Source organism: Globicephala melas, chromosome 2 (genome assembly GCF_963455315.2).
Source record: "Globicephala melas chromosome 2, mGloMel1.2, whole genome shotgun sequence".
NCBI lineage: Eukaryota > Metazoa > Chordata > Mammalia > Artiodactyla > Delphinidae > Globicephala > Globicephala melas.
The window spans coordinates 33,008,532-33,034,589 of NC_083315.2; the positions used below are offsets into that span (position 1 = coordinate 33,008,532).

Here is a 26,058-nt window from a genome sequence, read left to right on the forward strand (position 1 = left end):
TGGCCTGCCTCCTATTTTTCTATGGCCCACAAGCTAAGAATGATTTTTACATTTTTAAATGGTTGGGGGAAAAAAGCCCACAGAAGAATAATACTACAAAATGTGAAAATTATATGAAATTCAAGTATCATTTGATAAGTTGGCACACAGCCAAACCCACTCATTTACATACCATCTATGGCTGTTTTGGGACCATAACCTCAGAGATGAGTAGTTGCCACAGAAACCGTGGCCTGCAAAACCCGAGATATCTACTTGCTGACCCCTCACGGAAGAAGTGTGCCGACCTCTGGCTTAGATGGTCTGGACTGAGGGGGACTTCTCTGCTTGGGCCAGAGCCTCTGAGCACAGAGTGATGTTCCCATGAGCTCTTGGAGGCTGGGGTCTTCATCTATAAGTAGAGTGTGGTCTCATGATCACCGAAGGCCTCTCCAGCCCAAGCTTTCCATGGTTCTAGGAAACCTCAGTAGCTCCTTCACCAGGAGCTCACCCACTCCGCCCTTCAAGTATCAGGGTCCTGGCAGAAATTGGGCCACGGGGAACGATCCATTTGGTTTTTGGTACCAAGGAGCACAAAAACAATACAGTAATCACTTTGAAAAGAAAACCGACTTTAATGCCTTGCATGTAAACATTGTTACTCCTTTGCACATTTTGTATTTGTGGTCACTCACTGTTTAAAACTGAAGGCACAATGTATTTCTCGCATGATGGATGAATTACATTCATCAAGGAATATATTCAACAGGGAAACCACTTTGTTTCATAAAACTTTTCAAAGGAGATTTTATATCTCTGGAAGGATAGTGATTTCCTTAATCACCTTTTTGTGGGGTGTGTTCCCGGTTTTTTTTCTTCTTTTTCAAGTAAAGGCATGTAAAGAATGAGAAGAATTGCACTTAAAGAATGAGAAGCGTTCTTTTTTGTTGTTGTTCCTGTTTGACAAGATTTCCTGAATGAGAAACGCTGGTCCTTCCCCAGGCGACAGCATGACACTGGACGTCTATAGACTTGAGGGTGTGTAACAATATTGCCTTTCTCTGCTGCGTTTTCCTATGGAAAGTTTACCTCATTGACATTCATCTCTATGTGGAGTCACACAGTCGCATGTGACCGCACCTGAAAACTTGAAGCCAGAGATAGAGTCCCGAGGGACAATACCAGGGCAGAGGGACCTCAGAAAGAGAGAGTTTAGGTGAAGGTGTGCATATGCTTTTGTGTCAGGGAGAGGGTTGGCGGGAATCAGAGATGTCAAAGGGCTGAGAAGTGGGACCAGCAAGCAAGGGACAGAGGGAGGGGTCAAGAGAAAATTGACAAGGGGTGGAGAGGGAGGGGCTCAAGGGGGGGCAGTAATGCAGCAGGAGTGCAAGGGAAGGGAAGTGGAAGAGGTGGGGAGGGAGAGGAGAGGAGGGAGGGGAAGGAAATGTACAGGAGCAGGACGGTGGAGGTAAGCAGGCGGGTAACCAGGAGCTTAGACTAGAGAGGTAAAAAGTGGTGCCTCAAGGAGATTTTACATGACTTTTTCTTTTTTTTTTTTTTTACATCTTTATTGGAGTATAATTGCTTTCCAATGGTGTGTCAGTTTCTGCTTTATAACAAAGTGAATCAGCTATACATATATTCCCATATCTCTTCCCGCTTGTGTCACCCTCCCACCCTCCCTATCCCACCCCTCTAGGTGGTCACAAAGCACTGAGCTGATTTCCCTGTGCTATGCGGCTGCTTCCCACTAGATATCTATTTTATGTTTGGTAGTGTATATATGTCCATGCCACTCTCTCACTTCGTCCCGGCTTACCCTTCCCGCTCCCCGTGTCCTCAAGTCCATTCTCTAGTAGGTCTGCATCTTAGGTTCTTCATGACCATTTTTTTTAGATTCCATGTATATGTGTTAGCATACGGTGTTTGTTTTTCTCTTCCTGACGTACTTCACTCTGATGGACCTAGAGACTGTCATTCAGAGTGAAGTAAGTCATGACTTTTTCTGAAGTCCTGGGTGCAAGGTGGCGGGTGGGCAGAGCACATAGCAGGTGGGAACGTCCAAGGCCACCTTCTCCTTGATTCTTTCCAAGTCCTTCTCCCGTGAGGCCGCACCTGGACTCTACCTGCAGGTGAGCTGCTGGTACCAGTGGGGTGTGTTCACCCGCTCATGCCCATCCCTCCCGGGATGACTTTTACACTCCCCAAAGCCCACTGTCCAGGGAGCTCCCCATCCCTTGGTGTCTGCAGACACAGCAGGTGGCCAGCATGGCTCCTCCTGGCCCTGTGTCCTCCCTCCTGCATTTACCTCCAGGCCGCTTTTCTCAGATGCGCAGCGTGCCTCTCCAGCTGCCGGCTCTCCCCCTGGGCTTCCTCCGTCTCTGGGCTGTAGCACTTGCTCCCTTATATTTTGGTTTTCAGTGTTCAGGAACCCTTAGGCTCCAAGATTCAGGGCATAGGAACCGCCCCCCCCCCCACCCCCAAGAAGAGCCACTGTCTGGTGCTCTTGCTTTGGGGACGGCAGAACCCACTGCTGCTGAGCAGGGGCCATTCAGGCTTTTGAACTGGCTTCCTTTCACTGCGGGGTCCCCGTCCTCCCTTCCCCCCGCTTCTCCTCCGTTCCACTTCCTCCCAATCCAAACAGCAGTGCCTCCTGTGCGTCCTTCTCACCACACTCCTCTGTCTCGCGCCTGCTTCCTCCCCTCTTTCCCTCCACAGGGAGCGGGCAGTCATAAGGATACTCTATCCAAGGTCGTTACCGGGTCAGACATGGGTGGTGTGTGGGCTCCAGAGACGGCTTTGAAGCTGCCATTGGTTACTTGCCACTGATTTTGCACCTGAATAATTGAGAACCTTTTATGTGCCCCTTGGAGCAGCACTCAGAGTAAAATTAATTCCTCCACCCATTCATTCATTCACGTGAAATGTATGTACTGAGGGGCCTGGGCGTCCCATCTATGATGCTCTGCACCAGTGAGCAAATGACCTCCATCCAGGTGTCCAGGAAACCTCCACTGTCTTCACCCAAGTCACCCCCTTCCTTCGTCCTTCCCTGTCTCTGCCCAGCTCTCACCATTATAGAGCTTCCCCCTCCTGTCTTTACCCGAGGACGTGGCGGGGGCTTCGTCCAGCCTGGGCGAGCCAGCTGTAGCTGAAGTCCCAACTTCTCACCAGACAGGCACTCTGTTTCTCGTTGACTTTCAGGCCAGAGGTGGTGTTTTAGACTGTTTAAACTGCGATAACAAGAATACCATAGACCAGCGGCTTAAACAGCAGACATTTATTTCTGACGGTTCTGGAGGCTGGGAAGTCCAAGATCAAGGCGCTGGCCTCTTTCCCCCTTGCTGTGTCCTCGTGGCTGGGAGCAGAGAGACAGGGAGAGGAAGCAAGCTCTCTCCTGTCTCTGCTTACAAAGAAACTAATTCCATCATGAGGGCCCCATCCCTAGGACCTAATGACCTCCCAAAGGCCCCACCTCCAAATACCATTCCACTGGGATGAGGGTTTCAACATATGAAGTTTGGGGGGACACAAAGCAGTCTATAACAGGTGGGTACATCACTCAGAAGAGCAGTTAGGATCTGAGCATTCAGCAAGGCTTCCAGGAACCCTGTTCTACGGGACCCAGTTCATCTCAAACATGGCAACAAGGAGAGCATGGCAGTCGTTGAAAGATGTGTCGAGTCCCTAAGAAAAATGAATAGACACTGCTCCCTGCCCTCGGGGACTAGAGACCCATGCTCAGCAAATGACATATTGTAACAGCATGATCTTGCTTCCGCCCCGTGCCTCCAGGGGTCTCCGTCACAGTGCCGCCTCCTTAGGGTTTGAGTGAAGGTTCGGAAGTGTTGCTTGCTGGGCGGTTCGGGGAGTCTAAACTCGGCAGTGGTGTTCCCAGGTGACCCACATACCCCAGATCATTAACCATCTAGTGTCCTGGTGGGGGTGCGTTTGCTCATAGTATATGGGTCCTGGCGCCAGAGGTGTTACCCACCCCTTTCACTGTGGCGTCCAGGACCTGGCGTCCACACACAGCTGCGTGCGGTCTGGTTTAGTATATGTGCCACTCTCTGTCAAAAGTGTCCTTGTTTGGATGAGGATTGATAAGGCCACGGTATCTCTGAGACTCTAGTCTGACTCGCTTTGTCCGTCGCTCACTGGGTAAACAGTGTTCACCACGAGTGCGCCGGCTCATTGCCTCCAGAGCCTCTGGACCTTTCCCATGCGTTGCTGCTTGCGGTGTGGGTGTGCTGACACCTCAGTTCCCGGGGCTCTGTGAACTTACCTGTGTGTCACTTCTCACACAGCCACGTGTCCTGGGCTCTTTGCTGGTCCTTCTTCCCTCACATTATCAGGCTCCCTCTTGCCTTTCTCCGTATTCACCGCCTCCACTGTGCCTGGGACCAAATACTAGGTAAGCGTCGGGGTGTGTTTGAGAGGCCGGCACAGCTGTGAGGAGTTCAGGACCAGGTCCTGGTTCTGAATGGTACCAACTGGAGTGACCGGCCCCCTGTGTGTGCAGGGAAGTGGGCCTTCGCTCCCCACGGCCCACGGGCATGGAGAAGTCATGGACTGGGGGTGGGGGATGAGGGGCAGGCCCAGGCCTCTGGCCACCGCTGTCCCTCGTCCCCGCTTCTGAGCTGGCGGCAGCATGTCCCTCAGCTCGAATGACTACTTTCCTAGTATTTCTTGGCTGGAGTCTCACCTTCTCTGTTTCTCTCCTCCTGTTTTTCTCCTCTCCTCTTGTCTGGCCTCATCTCCCCGTTCTTTCCACTTTCCTGAATATTTCAGATTGTTGACCACGTATATTTACTACTGTTCTCATCAGAAAAGAATAAATACTATCTCACCTGGGAAATGGGGATGGTGGTGCTTCTCTCACAGCCCTGCTGTGGGACTCAGCAGGTACTTCATCTTGGAGCCGCGCCCCCTTCCCGCCTACCACCCCTTCCCCTTCCTCCAGGGCGAGCTTGCTCAGCTGTAGGTGCTGCGCGACTTCCCACCTGCCGGCCTCTTTTCCACGTCCCAGCTCTGTGCTCTAAGTTCCCAAGCAGCCCGCCCACGGGTCCAGCATCCCACGCCTGCTCCTTCACTTTCAAATCAACCACTTGCATTGTACCCCCATCATAAGAGTACTGTATTCTAAATTGTAACAACTTAGAGATACAGAAAATGGTAAGTGGGAAATAAAAATCACAGGTAATCTGACCATTCAAATATAGCTTTGTCCCCTTTTTAGTGTACTGACCTCAAGACACACACACACATACAGACACACGCACAGAATCTTTCTCTGCTGTATGTGTGTATTAAAGGTGCATTGAATTAAATCCATTGGACCTAATGCTGAATCTCTGAGCATCAAAGTCAACGTTTGGTTGTGTTTGAGGCTGGAGCTGAATATCACCATCGTTGAGTGAAAGCCAGACATTTTACAAAAATAGGTTTTATTGCTATTTTATTATTTATTAGTAGTAGTTACATTGTAAAAGGTTGACATCTGACTTAGAATAATATATGGGCACTGTTCACGGCTGATTGCTCCTGTGTTCATCATGCTGCAGTCGGTGATACTAAATAGATGTTCGTTTGCAGTTGAGTTTGGGGGAGGAACGAGAGGTATCAGGCAGACTTCGTATTTCCCTAACATCTCCTCTTTTTTCTCTTTGTTTTCTTAATTGCATCTAGATTGTTGATGATTTCCTCTAGATCAGCCTGGTGTACTTGATTTTGAAGGTTTTCTCTCGTGCAGTTTGCAGGTAGCAAAGTTGACAAAGCTGGCTACTAATTCATCCTTGTACAGATATGAAAACTTGCAAATAAGAATTTTCCTTGAAAGATGCATGGCCTAAACAGATAAATTGTAAAAATTTAAAATCTCGACAGTTTATTGCTATGAAGGCCAGTACATATACCAAACAACTCCACAAAGATATTAATTACAGGGCTTCCCTGGTGGCGCAGTGGTTAAGAATCTGCCTGCCAATGCAGGGGACATGGGTTCGAGCCCTGGTCCGGGAAGATCCCACATGCTGCGGAGCAACTAAGGCCGTGCACCACAACTACTGAGCCTGCGCTCTAGAGCCCGTGTGCCACAACTACTGAAGCCTGCGTGCCTAGAGCCTGTGCTCCGCAACTAGAGAAGCCACCACAATGAGAACCCCATGCACCACAACGAAGAGTAGCCCCCACTCGCTGCAACTAGAGAAAGCCCACGCGCAGCAACAAAGACCCAACGCAGCCAAAAATAAATACATAATTTTTAAAAAGCAGTCTTTCAAAATCTCTAAAAAATATATATTAATTACAGCATACTCTGATAATCTCTTTTATTCTGCTTTGTATTATTATTTATGGTTCTATAGACATCTTAGCTCAAAAAGGATATAACAGTCTTCCTAAAGGCAACAAGCTAATGCATTCTCCCTTAATATTTGTATCATTTCCCCATTTTCTCTTACATTTAAGTGTTTGAAAATTCTTAATAATTGGTTTTGCACGTAAAATTAATAGCTTTCAGCCTATGGCAATGAATTATGACACATTATACTCCTGCAACAATATATTTATAAACCATCTGATAGGGAGAATTGAAACATATATATAAGGAGCCTTTCAATCTTAGTTCGTCTAGAATGCCTATTTACGTTTGAAAGTGAACATTCAGACTTGAACAGTAAGTTTGTGTGGCATGCCTTGTTTTGGGATTGCTGTTGATCTACTATAGATGGAGATGACGATAGCGACCCATGTGATTATAGGGTCATTGATTACCCCCAAGTTCAGGGACGCCAGAAACGATCCTGAAATCGGTATTCCACTGCTCGTCCTTTCAAAGGTCGAGGCATTCGTTCAGAAGCAGGGCAAATACGGTGACTGAAGCTGAATTTTGATGAATCCCTGACAGATGTATGTTCGCCTCTGAGCTTTTGTATCCTGCTCTATGAATGTGTACCCTTAGCATTTTCCGGTAACGTTATTCTTTGAAATCATAATATTTAATGGCTGAGTGTTTTTTATCTGTGTGGGTATTCCATAATTTATTAGCTTTTCACTTTATGTCAGATGTTTGAGTTCATTTGGTTTCTTTTCAACTTCAAACTGTATTTGGACAGTCAGCACGCATGCGAGTCATTCCTTTCTTCCCTTACCCTTCATATCCTTGGCCGCCGTGCCAAGGCCTTGGCAGTAATCAAGAATTGGCCTCTTCCGTTTCGTACAGGAAGGTCTCTCACGTATATTCATGTCTCCTCCTGCCTCAAAGAGTTTCCTTCAACCACAGCCTGGATTTTAACTGAAGATCCCTCTAAGACGCTCTCAAGGGCAGCCTGTCCACTGACAGACCCCGAGCCTACAGCCCAGGGGACCTGGCCTGTCTTCTGCCTGACAGATGAGACCCACTTCCCTCTGATGGTCTCTGGCTGTCGTATTTGACTCAAGCATGGGACAATTCGTGGTGGAGGCCCCGTTGTGGTTATATATATATATATATATATATATATATATATATATATATATACATGTCCCAGAAGGCGGCCAGATTGAGTGTGGAGCTCACTTCTCCTGTCTTCCTCCAGAATCATAACCTCATCGGTAACCTCCCTGCCTTTCTTCCTCTGGGATTGTTGGTTGTCCGTCTTCTTCTTGGGTCTGTGTGTTTTACCCTTTTTGTAAAGTTCAAGGCAGGGATGCAGGGCCTTCAGCCAGGAAGGTGGGCTTGGACACTAGTGGGAATACAGGTGCTAACGCCCTAGTGGGCTCTGGTGCAGTGTCCGTGTTCCAAAGGGCACAGCACTGCCCACTCGGGCCAGGGAGCAGGGCTCTGCGTAAGCCAGCATTGCTAGCTGAGGTGGGAGGGCATCTCCCCAGGCTGCCCTGGGACTGGTTCCAGTTCCCTAATGCCAAACCTGCCTGCTGGCTAGGAGTGACTCAGGCCCACAGCCAGGGCTCTGTGTCCAGGAGGGAGACACGAGCTGAGGGAGGAAGGACCTGGCCTCTTCCTTCTTTCCTGGGTCCACTGGCCATCTCTTCCCATGTCTACCACCTCCTGCCCTGCTGCAGAGACCCCCACCCAGCCCACCTTTGGATGAGGGCTGCCTTACAGAGGATACACGGCTGGTTAAAGTCTAGCAAGGACCTGGGATCAGAGTCCCCTGGCTCTCGGTCTAATGATTTTTCTGTACCTTGTGCTACAAAAATCCCACCCTATGGAGGGCCTTTGGGAGTCATGTGCCCTGCCTTCCTTCCAGAAGTGGAAGGGACCCTTTCTCCCTTGCACATCAGGAGGAATCTTTTTTGATCTCTGCCTGACATGTTTTGATAACAATCTAGAGATTTCAACATACATTGTGGTTGCACAAGAAATCCAAGTCACCAATTTTTCAGAACCTAAGCAGTTAACATTAGAAATTTTGCCGCAAATAAATTGATCAGTATGCAAGACAGTTGTCACGGCTGAATCATGGTCCACAGTTAAGGTAAACAGATCTGTGATGACATTTTCTGAGCGGAATACAAATGCAGCTCATTTCCTCCCAGAGGTTTCTGACATTTCTTCTACACGGAAAACAGATTCTCCCAAGAAGGTGCTGGTCACAAGGAAGAAAGATCTTTGTTTAATCCCTCTGAAAAGGTATGGCTGTGAAATTTTTTATGCTTTCTGCGAAAAGAATTGTTCTAAGAGAAATGAATAGTGACGAGAGCGTTTTTCTTTGGTTAGCTGTCCCTTACTCCCTCCCAACCATGGAGAGACCCTTTTGGGTTTTATTTGAACGGTCATTAAAATATGATGTCAGGGCTTCTCTGGTGGCGCAGTGGTTGGGAGTCCGCCTGCCGATGCAGGGGACACGGGTTCGTGCCCCGGTCCGGGAGAATCCCACATGCCGCGGAGCGGCTGGGCCCGTGAGACATGGCCGCTGAGCCTGCGCGACCGGAGCCTGTGCTCCACAACGGGAGAGGCCACAACAGTGAGAGGCCTGCGTACTGCAGAAGAAGAAAAAAAAAATTATGTCATTGTATTGTGAGAGTTTGCATGTCAATAACATTGTTTTGCAACGTGAAGATCAAGGGATATTTTTCTTATTTAGGTTCACATGAAATAGTGGAGGAGGGAACAAAATGTTTTTTCATTTCCTCATGTTCTTTTCATCTGTAATGCTCTCAAGTTTCACATTTTCCCCCAGGTTTTTGCTCCCTATACTGTATTTTAGGAATTCTATACACTGTGTCTGCATCTGAAATGTGAAATAGTCCTTAGCTAGATGCTGCATTGTAAGCTAGATCTGTTTTCTGTATTCAGGTGAAGCTTTCAAAAGCCTCAGCTTGTACTGCAGTTGAAATGAGCTGAAAACCTGCAACTTTGTGTAAGGGTAGGCAGTCATTCCATCCCTGTGTGTAACGGAAACAGCATTTCCTGGGTTGGGGGCAATACTGGCATTTGGGGTGGGACTGCTGTAGATGGAGATATTTCTGTCTATTTGTGCATTTGTCGTTGGTTATGACCAGGGATCCTGAGCAAGGAGCTATACAAGACGGTTGCATTTGAGGTGGGGGAATAATTCTAGATCCTGTTGGGAGTTGCAGTTGGGGTAAAAGGCCAGAAAGCGCCAGTGACTGGACATGAACAAGAGGGCATGCCCCTCAAAGCAGGGGCATGAATGAGTCTGTTCACCAATTCTGGAGCAATCAAAGGAATACACTTAGGAAAAGGGCATCTTTTATATCGTGCTTCAGTCCTCCCTGAAGCGTTTGCTGTCCATTGCCAGGATAGCACAGGTGTGGCCTCCTCCAGGAAGCCTTCTTGGATCTTCCTGGTCCTTCCCACTACCCAGTGTCCAGTCTCTTGCATAGCACACAGCTCTCAGTATGAAATTACCTGGCTCTGGGTCTCCATCACACTCAAGACTGAACCTGTCAGCGGCAGGATGGGGTCTTTTCATCTCTGACCGACCAGCTGGTAGCACAGCTCCTGGCTCAAAATCAGAGCTTTGCAAATGCTGTGTGTAATTGAAACAGGCCCCATTTTCTTACAGCAGCTTCTGCAGAAGGAAGGGATGTCCTGATTAACCCCATTTCTTAGTTGGAGAATAGATGGGGAAACTGAGTCGCATAGCAATGAAGCCAGACTAGAACCAGATGCCTGTTTAGAGCGTGACCCTCTGAATAAATGGACAGAGGAAGGTGTAAGCGATCACACCTCTCCTTTGCTGCAGAGTCCCCATATATCAAGTGTACGGTGTGGTAGATGTAAATATGCAACTGAACCAACCGTATTTTTCTTCCTCCTCCAGAAATTTTTTGCCCCATGCAGTCTCAGTGTAGGAGGATCAGGTGACCAAGGCTTTTTAGAGTCTTCCTTTCTGGGCTCTGACAGTGACACATCATGTATTTTGAGGCAGTAACATCATCTCCTTCCTCCTGAATGCCCTCTGGGTGGCTCCATCATTCAGGCCCTGTTATCTGTCATCTGGACCGCTGTGACTTTCATTCATTCACAGGAGAAGTACAGGTACAGTAAGCATGAGTCACCAGGGACCAGACCTAGAATGGGAGGGGAAGGGATTGGCCAAGGACAGGCTTCCTTGGAAAAGTGATGTTTGAGCTGAATCTCAATGACCGTTAGGAGTTAACTTGGTGAAGAGATGGAAGAGAGCTTTCTGGCCACAGGACACAGCATGTGCAAAGGCCCTGAGGTGGGAGGGAACACAGTGTGTTCATAAGATTGATAGAGCTGTGTGGCCAGAGCCGAAGAGGTGGGCAGGAGAGGTGGACAGCAGCCTGGCCACACAGGAACTGGCTGATCGTTGCAGGGAACTCCACATTTGTGCTGAGAGCAAAGAGAAGCCGCTAGAGGAGAGAAGTAAGAGGTGGACTGGTCAGCTCAGACTCCTGTGTGAAGAGTGGGAGAGTAGATGCAGAGGGATCAAAGGAGGAGGCCCTGCGATAGGCCAGCAGAGAACCCAGAGGACGGAGAGACCTTTAGGACGTGACAGCAGGACTTGAGAACTGGATTTGGGAATCATCAGCACAGAAATGGTATTGATGCCAGTGCTTGAATGGGTTCACCTGGAGGGAGAACAGAGAAGAGGGAGTGGTGTAAGTGCCTGGAGGCCTGTTGGAGGAGGGGGAGCTGGCCAAGGAGAGGAGAAGGCGGGCCGGAGAGGTGGGAGGGAGGGGATGCGGCCCCTGGCAACCCAGGAGAGAGTGCTGGTGATGGTGAGTGGGCAGCTGCACCCCACAGAAAAGGGCGGGGGCAGAGATGAGACCCCTGAGATGATGCCAGCTCCCTAGCCGGGTGACAGGGACAAAGGCCTGACTGCGGGGGATTGAAGGGAGAATGGGAGGTGAGGAGACCCTGAGGGGAGACCCGAAGGGGAGCAGTGACTTTGCCACATGTGACAACTTTTTTTTTTTTTTAATATTTATGTTATTTATTTATTTATTTGGCTGTGCTGGGTCTCACTTGCGGCATGTGGGCTCCTTAGTTGTGGCATGAGGGATCTTAGTTGTGGCATACATGTGGGATCTAATTCCCCAACCAGGGAGTGAACCCAGGCCCCCTGCATTGGGAGCTTGCAGTCTTACCCACTGGACCACCAGGGAAGTCCCTACACATGGCAACTCTTACTTGTACAGTTGACAATTCCTCCTCTGCTTTTAGGATTGATATGCATGTTGACGTGGTGTTCTGGTCTGTAGAATGTGTTCACGTTTCTGTGGCACTAGAGCCTCTCCTTGTTACGTGTGGTCAGCCCTCAACTGCGGGGGAAGTCAAGGTGCGGACCATGACCACCACGCTTCTCTCAGTGGAATTCCTTGCCAGTGCCCGCCTGGGTTGCCCACAGGGAACCAGAGTCAGGTGGGCACGGGTGGTTCATCCGGGATTTCTGGGCTCCCTTGCTGGCTTTCGTGAACCCTCTGAAGGCAGTGTGGAGCTGTGTGGGACCGTGGGGTCCCAGGGCTGTGACGGGGGCACGTGCACCTGCTCAGGTGAGGCTCTCCTGGGTGAGAGCACGGTGTGGTGAGGAGGGAGCCGTGTCCACCTCAGTCCAGGGCGGGGGGTGTGCATCTGTGGAGCCCTGCAGAGACCTGGGAGAGGGGGTGGAGGCACACTTGGGGCCTGTCTGCTGACCCCTCCCTGGGCTATGGGTGGGCCAGCCACTTAAAGGCAGAGCTCGCAGCAGGGAGGCAGTGTGAGGTCAGCACAGGACGAGGACCGCGGCTCAGGCTGCCCGGGTGTGTGGCAGCCCCCGTGTCTCCCTGTAATAACATCACCCTGGGGGGCATTTTGCACGTGGGGCTGCAGAGGAGTCAGTCCCGTGTCCACCCCCCTCTTCTGTGGCCCACTGTCACCCTCCCTGCACTCCTTTGAGACAGAGCCATAGAAATCAAATCACAGAAGTGACCTAATTCCTTGCCGTAAGAAAATGATTGTAAGTTTTGTATGTGTCTGTGTGTGTGTTTTACTTAGCAAACGCTTAGAAGTGCTTACTGTGTGCCAGACATCATTCTAAGTGCTTTATGGGTACTAGCTTTTTTAATCCTCATAGCAACCTCATGAGGGATTTACTATTTCTTATTATGCCCATTTTATAGATAGAAGACTGAGGCACAGAGAAGCTAAGTTTTGCTCAAGGGTTATGTAAAAATACACACACACACAATGTCTGCTTTAAAAAATATTCTTTTCTTGGGGGAAAGTCAAAGGGGAAAGGAGAAATAACTTCTGCCAGGCATCTGTTATTTTTATTTTTTATTTGCCAGTCTTCTTTATTTTTTTTTTAAACGACAGAAATTTATTGTCTCACAGTCTGAAGGCTAGAAGTTTGAAATCAAAGTGTCAGCAGGCTTGGTTCTTTCTGAAAGCTCTGAGGAAGACTCTTTTCCATGCCAATCTCATTGCTTCTGGTGGTTGCCCACAGTCTTTGGCATTCTGTGGCTTGTAGACTGCCAGGCGTCTTAAATGAGGGATCTTCCTTAATCCCCACAGTAACTGTGCATGATGTGGGGATATTCCTTTTTTTATAGATGAGGAAACTGGAGCTTAGGGATAATGAATAGCTTGCCCGTGACCCCAAAGCATGGACATCTCCTGCATGTCACGCAGCTTCCACATGGGCCTGTGATTTAGAGTCTAGATGTTACAGCGTCTCTGGTTGCCCCCACCCGACCTGGGGAAGGTGTCTGCTGGCCGCCCAGCCTCTGCCTGAGCACCTTGAGGGGCGAGGGCCCAGCAGGGGGTGGCTGAATGGCGAGAGCCCGCTCTGCTGCTTCGCAGTCATGCGACCGAGGCATGGCCCTGACCTCTCTCTGCCCAAGTTCCCTCGTCTGTAAAATGAGTTGACTTTATACCTCTCTTGTAGGCTGGATGTAAAGCACACGTGAAGAGCTTGGGACATAGCGAGCACTCAACATAAATCTTATTACCTTTATACAGAAATATTTTACATATTTTTGTATAGGATGTTTATCATTATTATTAAGCCAGTCCATTCCATTGTTGGACACTCTTGTTATTAAAAAGGTATCCCCTTCCTTTATCTCTGTCTCATTCGTTCACTGCTTCTAGCTCTCCAGCTATATATGCTTTCGACTGTGGCTTACAATGAAACCCTTTAAAAATACGTATTTCTCTGTTTGTGGTCATTAAATTAACACATCATTAGATTAATGTTAAATTAACACATGTTGTTGAAGAAAAAAACCTTGTATATTCAAAAACAAAAAGAGCTTTTAGGAGAAAATGAAACCCACCTGTCATTCCCACAACAAAAATAGCCAAGTTTAACACATTGATGTACTTGTATCTGCCTTCCGGTCTTTTTCTGTGCATATATGAAGTACATACACACACACACACACACACACACACACACACACACACACACACACACACACACAGCTGTGGCATCCTTTTGTGAGGCATGGGTAACTTAATGTCTCTTGACACATACTGCCAACTCATCCTTCACAAAGGCTGTGTTCATGTACACCCCCAGGGGCAAGGTATGACCATGGCCACATTGTCACCCAGTAGGTATCCAACTTGATTTCCTCTCTGCTCAGTGCTACGGTCAAGGTTCCACTTTTCTTCCTTTTGGAGTGAAATTCAATAGCCCTGGAGCAAATCAACAATGGGCTTATGGGGCTACTTTCCATCTAAATGTATAATACCAGGCTCTGGGACTTTCCTGGTGGCACAGTGGTTAAGAATCCACCTCCCAATGCAGGGGACACGGGTTTGAGCCCTAGTCCGGAAGATCCCACATGCTGCAGAGCAACTAAGCCTGCACTCTAGAGCCCGCAAGCCACAACTACTGAGCCCGTGGGCCACAACTACTGAAGCCCATGTGCCTAGAGCCTGTGCTCTGCAACGAGAGAAGCCAATGCAAATGAAAAGCCCTCACATCGCAATGAAGAGTAGCCCTCACTTGCTGCAACTAGAGAAAGCCTGAGAGCAGCAGTGAAGACCCAATGCAGCCAAAAAAAAAAAAAAACAAAACCAGGCTCTGCCTTGGAGACCCTCACCTCTGAGTGAGGGTCTCACTGGGTGACCCTCACCTGGTGAGTGACCTTCCTCTGGCCACCTTTCCTGGGTGGGTGTCCTAGGAGATTTGGTAACTTACATTCGAGTCATATGAAAAAGTTGCCAGATCTGGGGAGCAGTTGTCATTTTTCCAAAGAAGGCTGACAGCTGATCACATTGGTAGATATGAACATAGATTACAGATGAGAGAGACATGTTTTTTATATTTTTATTTGAATGTATTAAGAGTGGCTCCTAAAAGACATTAGAGAAAAGTTTAACCTTTAAAGTGAATTTTAGTCTCATCGGTTGCATCTTTCACTGGTTTGTTTCGTATCTAAAACTCTATTTTAGTTACCACAATGGCATTTGATAAAATGAGACATCCGTTCCTTGAGAAAACTAAGAAAATGGGATAGGAGCAGATTTCCTTGATGTCGTAAAGCATATTTGTCTTAAACCAGCAGGTCATTACAATTAAATTCAAGGGCCAAGCAAGTTTGCTTACCATCACCATAATCATGATAATTTTAATCATTGCTTCCTGAGAGTTTTCTTCCCTCCCAGGCGCTGTGTTAGGCTCTTCATATACATTATCCTTAATTTTTAAAATGATCCTTTGAAGTAGATTATTGCTAGGAACTGTTCGAGTTGTGATTTGAAACCAGGTATGTTTCACTGCAAAGCTCTGTGGCCTTTCTGGTACCCAGTTATTGGTCATTATTATTGAATATTCTGGAAGTTCTGACCAGTGAAATAAGACATGAAAAGAAATTAAACCTTTAACTATTTAAAGTGAGAAAATAGTATAATTATTTGTACCCCATAGGATTTGTAAAATTAGAAAATTCAGAAGAATTAATGATGAATCATTACAACAATTTTAAAAATTTGGTGAAATGGCAGGACATGTGGCAATGGCCCTAGAAACTCTGTAGCCAGATTTTGAAAGCATAATACGTACATAGAACAGCAAGGGAGGGGAGGGCAACACCTATCTTAGCTGCTGGTCAAATCAGTTGACATCAAGCATGACAGAGTTATCGTAGCACAATTATCTTCATAGCTGGTAACCAATCAGAAAGTAATCTGGGAAAGGAGATCTCATTCACACTAGTAGCAATGATCATAATACACAACACAACATCACATCGTAATAACATCACAAAGTACCTAGAAATAAACTGAATGAGAAAGTGGGGGGATCTATATGATGAAAATGCAAGACTTCTTATTGAGCTAAAAAGGAAGTCTTGAGTAAATTATAGGCTTATGTCAATTCTTTGTTGAAAATTCTAAATGTTGCAAAACTGTCACTTTTCTCCAAAATTAATTTGTAGGTTCAAGATAATCCAATTAATTTCCAAAGGAGGTTAAACTTTATATCTCAATCAAATTATTCTAAAATTTAAATGGAAGAATAAGCCAGAAGAACAAAGATAATTCTGAAAGGTAAGAGCAGTGAGAGAAACTTGCATCACTAAGTGTGTTACAATGGTGCAATACTAGAGCAAGTATAGATAACTGGGTAATTGACAAAAAAAGAAAATAGATATTCTAGAAACAGACACATTTTCTATGTACAAATAAAATGTAAGACAGAGGGAGCATCAAAAAAACTTATGGGGAAAAGGAAGGACTCGAATAAATGAGGTTAGGACAATTGATCTTTTTTTATGCTGTGGACTGAATTGTATCATCTTCTCAAAATGCATATGTTGAAGCCCTAACCTTACCACCCCCCCACCCCCCATTGACTGTATTTGAAGCTAGAGCTTATGGGAGGTAATTAAGTTTAAATGAGGTCATAAGAGTAGGGCCCTAGGATTGGTGGCCTTAGAAGAAGAGAAAATGTGACGACACAGAGGGCAGGTGGTCTGTAAACCAGGAAGAGGATTCTCACTGGCGCCCAAATTGGCCGGCACCTTGATCTCGGACTGCCCAGTCCCTGAACTGTGAGAAAATACATTTCTTTTGTTTAGGCCCCCCATCTGTGGTATTTTGTTATGGCAACCCAAGCTGACCAATACATCTTAAAACTCTACCTCTTAAAGCTTTCTCTAGTATTAAAAAATCTCTCTCTCAAAAAAAAAAAAATCTCTCAACCTAAAAAAGCAAGCAACAGATTGGAAAAATATTGTAAAAGATTTTCAGAAAATGTGGCAAAGCTCTAATATCTTTGTCATAAAAAGAGATCATACAAATAGATAAGAAAAAAACCTCTGAGTCTCAGTAGGGAAACGGGTACATGATATACAGATGCAGTGTACAGGAGAAAATGTAAACCTAGAAGGAGTCAGGTCTTCTTAGAAATGCTTTTTGAATGCGGGAGGGGGGAGGGGGTAGTTTTGGACATTGTGGATGGTGAGCCGTCATCCTTCTGTATTGTGTGTGCAGCCCCCTTTGCTGGAGATGTGTATGTGCCTCTCATTTGCAAATTATGTCGATGTATTTGCATATAAGGCTCCCTTGCTCCCTTCCCCTTATCCCATGGTGCATGGGCTCTATGACACATGCATATCACATGTAAAGATTGTATCCAACTCAGCGTATCCACCACATGGCCTTCATGAAGCATACACTTTCTCTGTGGTAGAAACTACTTGTGTCTGCCTGTCCACGTGCACTTGGTATCTCGCACCAAGCCTGGAGGGCACAAGAATATACCTAGTGGGGTCTGATGGAGGCAGGCGGGTGTGGGCCTGTCTTCGCAGAGCTGGCTCTTTTTCTGGGCCAGTGAAACTTAATCATGGGAAACAGTCCAGCAGAATAAGATGCTGATGTGACAGCAAGACCGGGCCTGCCCCTGGCCCGGCCCCTGGTCCACCGTGGGCACCTGTGGAAGTCACTTAATCTCTTTTTCCTTGCTTCCCTCATCTGTCTGAGGAAAGGATTGGACTTTCCATATTCCTCAACCCTTGCCCCATAGCCAGGGTTTTTGTGGAACTTCACCGTCTGCACCTTTGTTTTCCCCAAATAAAATGGGACAGATATCAGCTTCTTTCCTAACTGCACATTGCCTTCCGTTTTCCACTCCTTCCTCCCCACTCCCCACCTCCGAGCTGGAGGGTAACCACACAGGGAAAGGGTGGGCCTTTCCAGGTCTGCAGACAAGGGCGAAGATCTCCTCCAGCCTGACGTTTCCTTAACTCAAAGGCAGGCATGAGGTAGTTGACTTTAAAATACTTAAACTAGTGTCACGTGGAACATGAGTTGTTCGGAGAACACATTTTAAGAGTTTCCACCATTAGAGACCTTTATGGTACGCTGGCTTAGTCACGGGTAAACAAACGTCCTTATATCAGGACTTCTTGGTGTGTTTTTTTGGTGGGCACTGAAATCTTCGAGAAGGGGGATAAGTGTGTGGCTTTTCCCTAACCTGTTTGACCACGCAACCCTTTTTCCTGGAGAATCTTAAGGGCCTGATGTTCTGTGGGACTTACTTTGGGAAGCGGTGACTTTTGTTTTCACCCATGTTTGCACTGGCAGTGATTCAGCCTTTTAATTGGGACTTAATGGACTTAACGTGCTGTAGCCTCCATTGCAGGAAAAAATACAGATTTCTTATCAGAAGCAGGCAGATATAAGGTTATGAGGTCGTTGCTGTTCATACTGCCTAGCTGTCACAAATCCAGTACAGGAATTGTTTAGAGAGGAGAGGATTGCTTTAAGAAAGGGATTTTTTTTTTCTCCTTGAGTACTTTCCAATGTGTACATTAGTTAAAAAAAAAAAACAAAAACAACAACGACAAAAAACTAATAGCTCTCAAGTTTTTGTGAACATAGTGGAGTAGCTAAATTAAGATTTTGTTTATTAGTACTGTAAAATTCTTCTACAGAACTTTTGAGTGGAGTAGTTCAGGTTGACCTTAGAGTGTGTTTACTAAACACAGCGTCTTTGGACATAACTGTGGATCAGCGGTCAGATGCCTCCGTGGTTTCTGGGAGGGGGCAGAGAGCAGTAACTTAACACTTCTGAGCATCACCAGCGTTCCTTCACTAACAAGGGCCCAGGTCCCTGTCTTTATCCCAGACTGTCTTTCTGAAATACATTTTCGTAGACTGTTGCTTCCCTTCTGCCCTGAATAAGAGTTGGGCTGAGAAAATAGAGCCCTGTGGGAGTCATTCCCAAGAACAATAAACAGGATAGAGAGGCCCCTGGAGTACTGCATTTGTCATTTAATGGTCTGAGGAAAGGTCATCTGAGTTCAAGAACTCTCCACAAAGTGGGAAGGAGAAATTCTTTAACTGTGGTTTCTTTGACATTAGGGATGTGTACCTTGGTCTTAACAAGCTTCTGAAAGTTTCTAGCTTATAAGCAATAATACATTATGATAAAGATGTACTGGAAAGGTACTCTCGTCTAATGCCAGACATACCTGTTCTTTTTTTAACTGGAGTATAGTTGCTTTACAACCTTGTGTTGGTTTCTGCTGTACAATGAAGTGAATCAGCTCTATGTGTACATCTATCCCCTCCCTCTTGGACCTCCCTCCCAACCCCCGCCATCCCACCCATCTAGGTCATCACAGAGCACCGAGCTGAGCTTCCTGTGTTTTATAGCAGGTTCCCACTAGCTATCTATTTTACACATGGTAGTGTATTTCTGTCAAACCTAGTCTCCCAGTTCATCCCCCCTCCCCTTCCCCGCACCGTGTCCACATGTCTGTTCTCTGTGTCTTGTGTCTCTATTCCTGCCCCGCAAATAGGTTCATTTGTACCACACCTAGAGTCTGTCATACAGAGTGAAGTAAGTCAGAAAGAGAAAAACAAAGACATACTTATTCTTTAAATTAACATTTCTTCCCAGAAAGTCCTGGCTGTGGAGAGCCGTTGTCACTGGCTTACCGTGCAGCCCGAAGGGATGCTTTTAAGGTCCCTGGACCTCACTGTCCTCGTCATGAATGGAGGGCCAGGCAGGGCTCTGTATTCGGGGATTCTGAGTCCATACTTAGAGAGGGGAACAGACTTTCTGCTTGAACACAGATGCCCAGGGTGAGGACCGAGCATCAGTGGTGGTGCTGCAGGGGATTGGCTCTTTTGGTTCGCTGGGCTGGCCCCATGTGGGCTACCAGTAGTTGGGACCAGCAGTGGGGTCCTTCCCCTTAAGCTTTGGCCACATGCCTGGATTCCTGAACGTCTTACCCGCCTCCAGGTGACAGGAGACAGGAGCTCTTTATGAAAGCTAAGTTAGCTGCACGAACTCTTTTTTTACCACCAAAACTAAGTATGGGCATACTGCCCAGGGATATCCTTTTCCAGACAGGGGAAGGGCTCAGCTGCGTCACGTGACTAATGATGGGCCTGGGACCCAGGTCCCTGGATTCTCCTCCCAGGTGGTGCTTTTGGTCTGCCGGACAAGCTTCTTGCTTATTCTTGGACTTTTCTGGCATTAACAAAACCTCTCATCTTTGCTGAATTGCAGAAATGGCTTCGGACATCCCTGGATCGGTGACATTGCCCGTTGCCCCCATGGCGGCCACTGGACAGGTGAGGATGGCCGGGGCCATGCCCGCCCGCGGAGGAAAGCGGCGTTCTGGGTAAGCAACCTCGGTGGTTCCAGGAATTGGGCTTAATACATGTTGAGCAACACTCTTGACCTGTTAGGAAAATATTGTCTCTCCCCCTCCTGGAGAATCAAAGCTCAGCAGTTTGCATCCTGTTTAGATTTTGCAAGATTCCTAACTATGCATGTGATTTGCCTCTGAGTGTTTCTGGGCCTCGGCACCCAGCTGGGGACTTCTGTTTGCTTGTCCTTGTGGTGAGAATGGCTCTGTGATCCTGCTGGGCTTTGCTCAGGCCATCTCTCTGAGGGAGGGGACTTACCCATCCCTCTGCCTGAGCCCACCAGCCAGAGGGCAGCCCTGCAGGTCAAGCTTCAGCCCCTGTGGGCAGCAAAGATCCCTCTGGTGCTCTCTGTTCTTTGCTCCGTCTACCCATCTTTGCTAGGTGGTGTGCAGGAATTCCTTTCCAAAAAACTGGCTCTAGCCCAGCACCTAAAGGCTGGGCGGCTTACATCGTAACCTGCTCTGCCAGTAAAGTTGGTAACGGTGTTAAGTTCTGGTGGGACCAGAAAGACCATCATTCCTAAACTGATGCAACCCAAAACGACATCTACTCATGATGTATGGTGTCTGTAGCTGTGCAGAGATCTACGAAACCGATCAACCAACACAGATCCCTGCAGGAAAAACATAACCGACATTTTCAGACTCTGTATGTCAACCAACCCCTTTCCTTCATTGAATCAATTTTATTTTCAATGAAATATTTGAGAGACAAATATTTGATAGACAAATACTTTCATGAAATAGAATAGACATTGAAATAGAATGAATTATTTGATAGACAAATACTTTCATGAAGTAGAATCAATTTGTCCTATTAATGCAATTTCCAATAACCCGGGTCTCCCCAGGAAGACAAGGGTCCAGGCTCATTTGTAAAATGGTCCATCATTTTAAACCTAAGAGTCGCTTTTAAACCAGTGTGATTCTTAAACAGGGCTGGGGGAGGGGGAGCAGGTATGTTATGAGGACCTGGAATGGAATGGAATAGGATGAAAAAGCCCCTTCAGCGTTATAATTTGAGATGGTGAAAAGACTGCTGTGTGTGTAGTAGTCTTTAAAAGAAGGGCTAAGATTTTGGTGATTAGTGAGAGGGTAATGGAGTCTGGTTCCCCAGCTTTCTCCCCTCCATTCAGCTCGCTCCCCTCCAGGGTCAGCGTTCCTTCCAGCGGGACCAGCAGAGCTCTCAGGAGCAGCGTGGTACCCGGGGCAGAACTCCTGAGATCAGCTTTAGAGCAGGAAGCAGCCTGCCCTGGGGCTGACTACAAACCCAGACATCCTCTTTTAACCAGCTACCCTTGCTAGCTAGGTGCTAAGCTCAGTGGAGTGTGGGCTGTTGAAAGAATGCACTTGATGTCAACATATAAACTTACTGAATTTTTTTTAAGATGCCAGGCCTTTTAAAAATTATTTTAAATGTCTGTGCTTGCTAACTTCCATTCCCTGGGGACAGAGCCTCATTGCTGGCCCAATCCTTTTTAAGAAGAGGAAGCACAGAAATCCTTTTGTTTCTTTTTTTTTTCTGTATATTTAACACTTTTTAAAAATTTTTTAAATTTTATTTTATTTATTTTTTTATACAGCCGGTTCTTATTAATTACCCATTTTATACATATTAGTGTATACATGTCAATCCCAATCTCCCAATACATCCCACCACCACCACCACCCACCACTTTCCCCGCCTTGGTGTCCATACGTTTGTTCTCTCCCTCTGTAGCACAGGACTCTTTGATGCAGGAAGGTGGGCTGGGCCAGAGCCAAGGACAGGCAGAGATGCTGGGGCCCAGTATTTGCAGGACAAGGAGCCCTCTCCGTGCAGGGGAGTCGTCGCTGAGCCTCTGCCACCCCTCCCGCAGGGTGTGTGCTGGGCCTACGCTTTGCTCAGGGCTCGGCTGTGGCGAGCTGAGGCTCCTGCCCTCCTTGACCTCCGAGTTCCTGGCGTCCAGACCCTGACATCTGCTTGCTGCCTGAGCTGATGACCGGACAGTGGACTCGGTCTCCTTTCTGAAGAGGTCCTCCAGGCTGCCCCTTTCCCTACCAGGTCACACATACACGGCGTGACACTGGAGGTGGAGGGGGACCTGGGGTGGACTGAGACAGAGCCCAGAGGTCACTCCCACTTAGAAGCAAGGAAGCACCACAGCAAGCAAAGAAACCAGAGATTCAAGGGGACGAACAGCAACTGCTGGCACGCTACCCAACCAGCAGGATGAGGGCCCGCGCCTCCGAAAGGCAGATCAAGGAGCCGACCTCCTCGGGGGGCTCGTCCTTTATTCTCATTTTTGGAGCCCGTGCGCCTGCTTCCTTTTCCCCATCAGAAGGAAGAGCAGGCAAACCGCGCTTCCTTCTGCTAAGCCCCTGTGACTGAGGGATGTATCCTCTGCGTCTCAGCAAGGAAACCTCCATTTTTACAGGGCAGTTTCCATGGTAACTCTCACATCTGGTATTTTACGTGTTTTGCTGAAATTCTGTGATGGAGGCCACCGCGGTTGTAGAACAACCACAGCAGTGATAACGCCCCGCAGACCGCAGCCTGCGCTCTCAGTCCTGACGAAAGTCACATTCATCAAAAAGCAGGTCACCCCGGGCTTCCCTGGTGGCGCAGCGGTTGAGAGCCCGCCTGCCGATGCAGGGGACACGGGTTCGTGCCCCGGTCCGGGAAGATCCCACATGCCGCGGAGCGCCTGGGCCCGTGAGCCATGGCCGCTGAGCCTGCGCATCCGGAGCCTGGGCTCCGCAACAGGGAGAGGCCATGGTGGTGGGAGGCCCGCGTACCCAAAAAAAAAAAAAAAAGGCAGGTCACCCCACTGCGGCGCCCACCCCTGCACCATGGCGCGTTTATGCACGCTCCCCCGTCACTGCCACGGTGCTCTTCCTCCTTCTCTCCGAGACTGTGGGGCACAGCTGGAGACGCAGGGAAGGGGAGAAGGAGAGAGCAAAGGAGTGGGGGGTTGGGAGAGGTAAGGACCTGCCTCCCGCACCCTATTCCCTGCCTAGGTCTTCCCGCTCTGACCTGGTGATTCCGGTGGAGGGACGTGTCCCAGATTCCCAGGATGACCACCCAGCCCTAGTGTTTCAGAGCCAAGTAGAAGTGACCCCTCGTGGGGTTTGGATGCCCCGGCCACATGCCTGGCCCAGCGCCGTGGATCCTCTGATGAATGCTCTTTCCCTGTCCCCTGACGGCTCCCCCAGTAAGCATCTTAGCAAGCAGCGTGCTCTGCTAGCAGTTGGGACAAAGGTGAAGGTTCAGAAGTTTCAGATTCTTTGAAAAGTGATTCCACATGTGTGGCAGAAGTGACCAGAAGCAAGTCACCTGGATTGCGTTTTTGTAGAGAACTCCCTGATCCCAGTGAGGCGGTGAGACGGCATGGGGGGGCATCCACAGGGCACACTTGGTGCTTTTCAAGTGACAGGGGAAGTGGCTGTCATTAGACAGACTGTGCCCATCCCCAGAGTCAGCCCTTGGTGGGGAGGGAGGGTGAGGCTGGAGGGCACTGGGTGTACCAGCCCCTTCCCGCTGCCCTGGAGTCAAATGTTGGGCTTCTAAAATATCGTCAGTGGAGGGAAACGATTTCCAAATTGTGTGCGGCCAGTAGGCCAGCGTCTGCCTGCAGTCTAACCCCACGGCTGCTGGAATGTGGTTGAGTAAAAGACATATTACATAAGCAGATGTTTTGCTTGGTTCAAATTTCTGCAGTAGTGTTGCTGTAGCCCCAGTCAGCTGGCCCAGGCCCTGAAGGAAGGGTGTTGGCTCGCACCCGTGTCACTTCTCTTTTTTTCAGCAGCAACTTCACGCTGGCCTGGGGTCGCTCGTTTGCTGCACTCTAGAACCAGCCTTGTTGGCACGGCGTCTCATCTTCTCTCATAAGAGCATAAGTGAATGATTTGCTGACTCATATTTGACGATGCATTATTATTATTATGCAATCTCTGTCAGGCAGGTCCGCAGCACTCACTCGTAACTAGCTGCAGGCTCAGAAATGCTTTTCACGGCTTTTTATCGAGGTCAGAATCCATGCTCAGCAACAGGAAAGTGAGGTAAAATGCATTCTCAGCCCACCTTTTGAGGACTCTTAGATCATCCACTTATTGTACGGAATCCTTTAAAGTGAATACAATAGGACTTAAAAGGCATGTTTTGATTTCTCTCCCTTATTATCCAGATGCTTAAGTATAATAGAGACACATAAAAGACATACAGGATGATTTACTCAGAGTTTTTACAGCAGAAGAAAAGCACAGCTATTGTAGTCATATTTAAAGTGGAGCCTTTGAATTGGTGGCAGAAGACCCAAAGGCAGCATCTTGGCAAGCACTCCTCCGAAAGGTCCCTCTATCCTCAGAAGTTGAATTGTTTTCTGTGTGGCTGATGAGCAGTGAGACCGCTTTGGGGTCAATTGAGTTACCCTGAGGATCTGAACGGTCGTTTGTGTCCTGATTTCTCTCCTGAGTTCACGCCCACATTATGCATTTCAAAATTCCTAGATGTGATGGCAGCGCACGTGTGATCACACGCTTACACAGGTGGGAAGGCACAGTTTTGTGGTCCCTAAGTTTTCATAGCCAAATCCTGCTTCCTAAGTTTTCAGTAGACTTCAGAAAACTCTGGCTCCAGAGCCTGGCCGTCCCTCTCTTAACACTCTCTGCTCAACTGGGCTGACCTGATCCAGACTGGGACCGTTTACCGTATGGCTTGCTTCCCCATCCGTCTGCTGCATGAGGTTCAGGTAAAGAGACAAGCTGTCCTTAATGAAAACTCTGGTGACCAACTGTCCTGGTTGGCCCAGGACCTTCCCAGTTTTAGCACTGAAGCCCAGTACCTCCACAGATCCCCGCATTCTGGGAAAACCGGGACAGTTGGTCTGCCTAAGTACCCAAAGATCGTGCAGCCTGAGGAGGGAAGGCTGACTTAATCAATTGTATCTTGCAGGAGCCGGATTATCACGCTCGTATCAACTTGACCTGAAAGGCATTTTAAAGATAACTGTACATGTCGCACCCACTTGAGGTTTTGCTGAATGCTTGCATAAATCCATTAGAATTTTGAAAGTGCGAGTTCTTTTTCTTAACACTAGTCTGTTTTTGCCAGCCCAGGGGCGTTAAGTAACCTTCATGTCTGCAGCAAAGTCGCTCTTACCCGTGATGAACACTGGGTGGCAGTGTGGTTCTGTAGCTCTGCAGAGGCCCAGAGGCTCTGGGAGCAGGATTTTGGGTGCTATCTCCCAGACGTGATTTTTCAGGAAAGCTGAGGTGATGGCTTAGTAGCTAAGCAGTATATTGATGACTCTGCTTCATTTAGAAAGTCGTGCGTTCAGCCACCATTTTCCCACAACATAGGCGACTCTGCAGCTGCTGTGTGGTGCCCCGCTGCCCAGTCTGCATTGTAGGGGGGGTGCATGTCTGTCTCTCCCAGTGGTGTTTTAACTCTACTTTCCCTTTCTTATCACTTTTCTTCCCGGTCTTCCCTCCTCTTTGTGCAGAAGTATTTTTGTTAACATCGCTGTCATCTCTCCCGGTTATGTAATGCCTTTTGTTCTTTTATTCCAAGCAGCCAGCGCAAGCCCTGGTGCCTGGAAATCAGGGATTCCAAACTGGCAGGGGATCCCATCAGTTCAACTCAGATTAGAACTCTGGCCACACTGCACATAAAACAGTCCAAAAATAAACATGTGATACCATTTTAAAGAAGACAATGTTCGTTTGCCCTATGTCATCACAGTCTCTAGGTCCCCCAAGTAACCCCAAAGCCTAGAGAGTACGATTTATCTCATTAGGGGCCTCTCCCATGTGCTTGTCCCGTGGTGGCTCTTCCTATGCAACTGGCCATTTCCTGGTGGCCTGGGTGCCCTGTGCCTTCCTCCCATCACCCATTACCCACTGGGGCCCCCACCCTGAGAGCTGAGGGGGAGATCGCGTTCCCTGTGAGGCCAGCAGCCCTGGCATATGCAGCTGTGGTCCTAGAGCACACCCGCCATTCTGGTGGCA

At 47.9% G+C, this 26,058-nt stretch overlaps 1 protein-coding gene across 8 annotated transcripts in view; it reads left to right on the top strand.

Moving 5' to 3' along the window:
* ARNT2 (aryl hydrocarbon receptor nuclear translocator 2) overlaps positions 1–26,058 on the top strand; it is a 203,148-nt gene that overhangs the window by 28,506 nt on the left and 148,584 nt on the right. For 5 of the 8 annotated variants that reach the window (XM_060293758.1, XM_060293757.1, XM_060293754.1 and 2 more), the window contains exon 2: positions 19,929–20,043. In XM_060293758.1, the coding sequence (XP_060149741.1) occupies positions 19,929–20,043 (115 nt within the window). Of the gene's footprint in view, positions 1–8,533; positions 8,612–10,350; positions 10,487–19,928; positions 20,044–26,058 lie in introns of those variants that run through there. The other 3 variants (XM_060293756.1, XM_060293755.1, XM_060293759.1) reach the window with 3 other exon arrangements.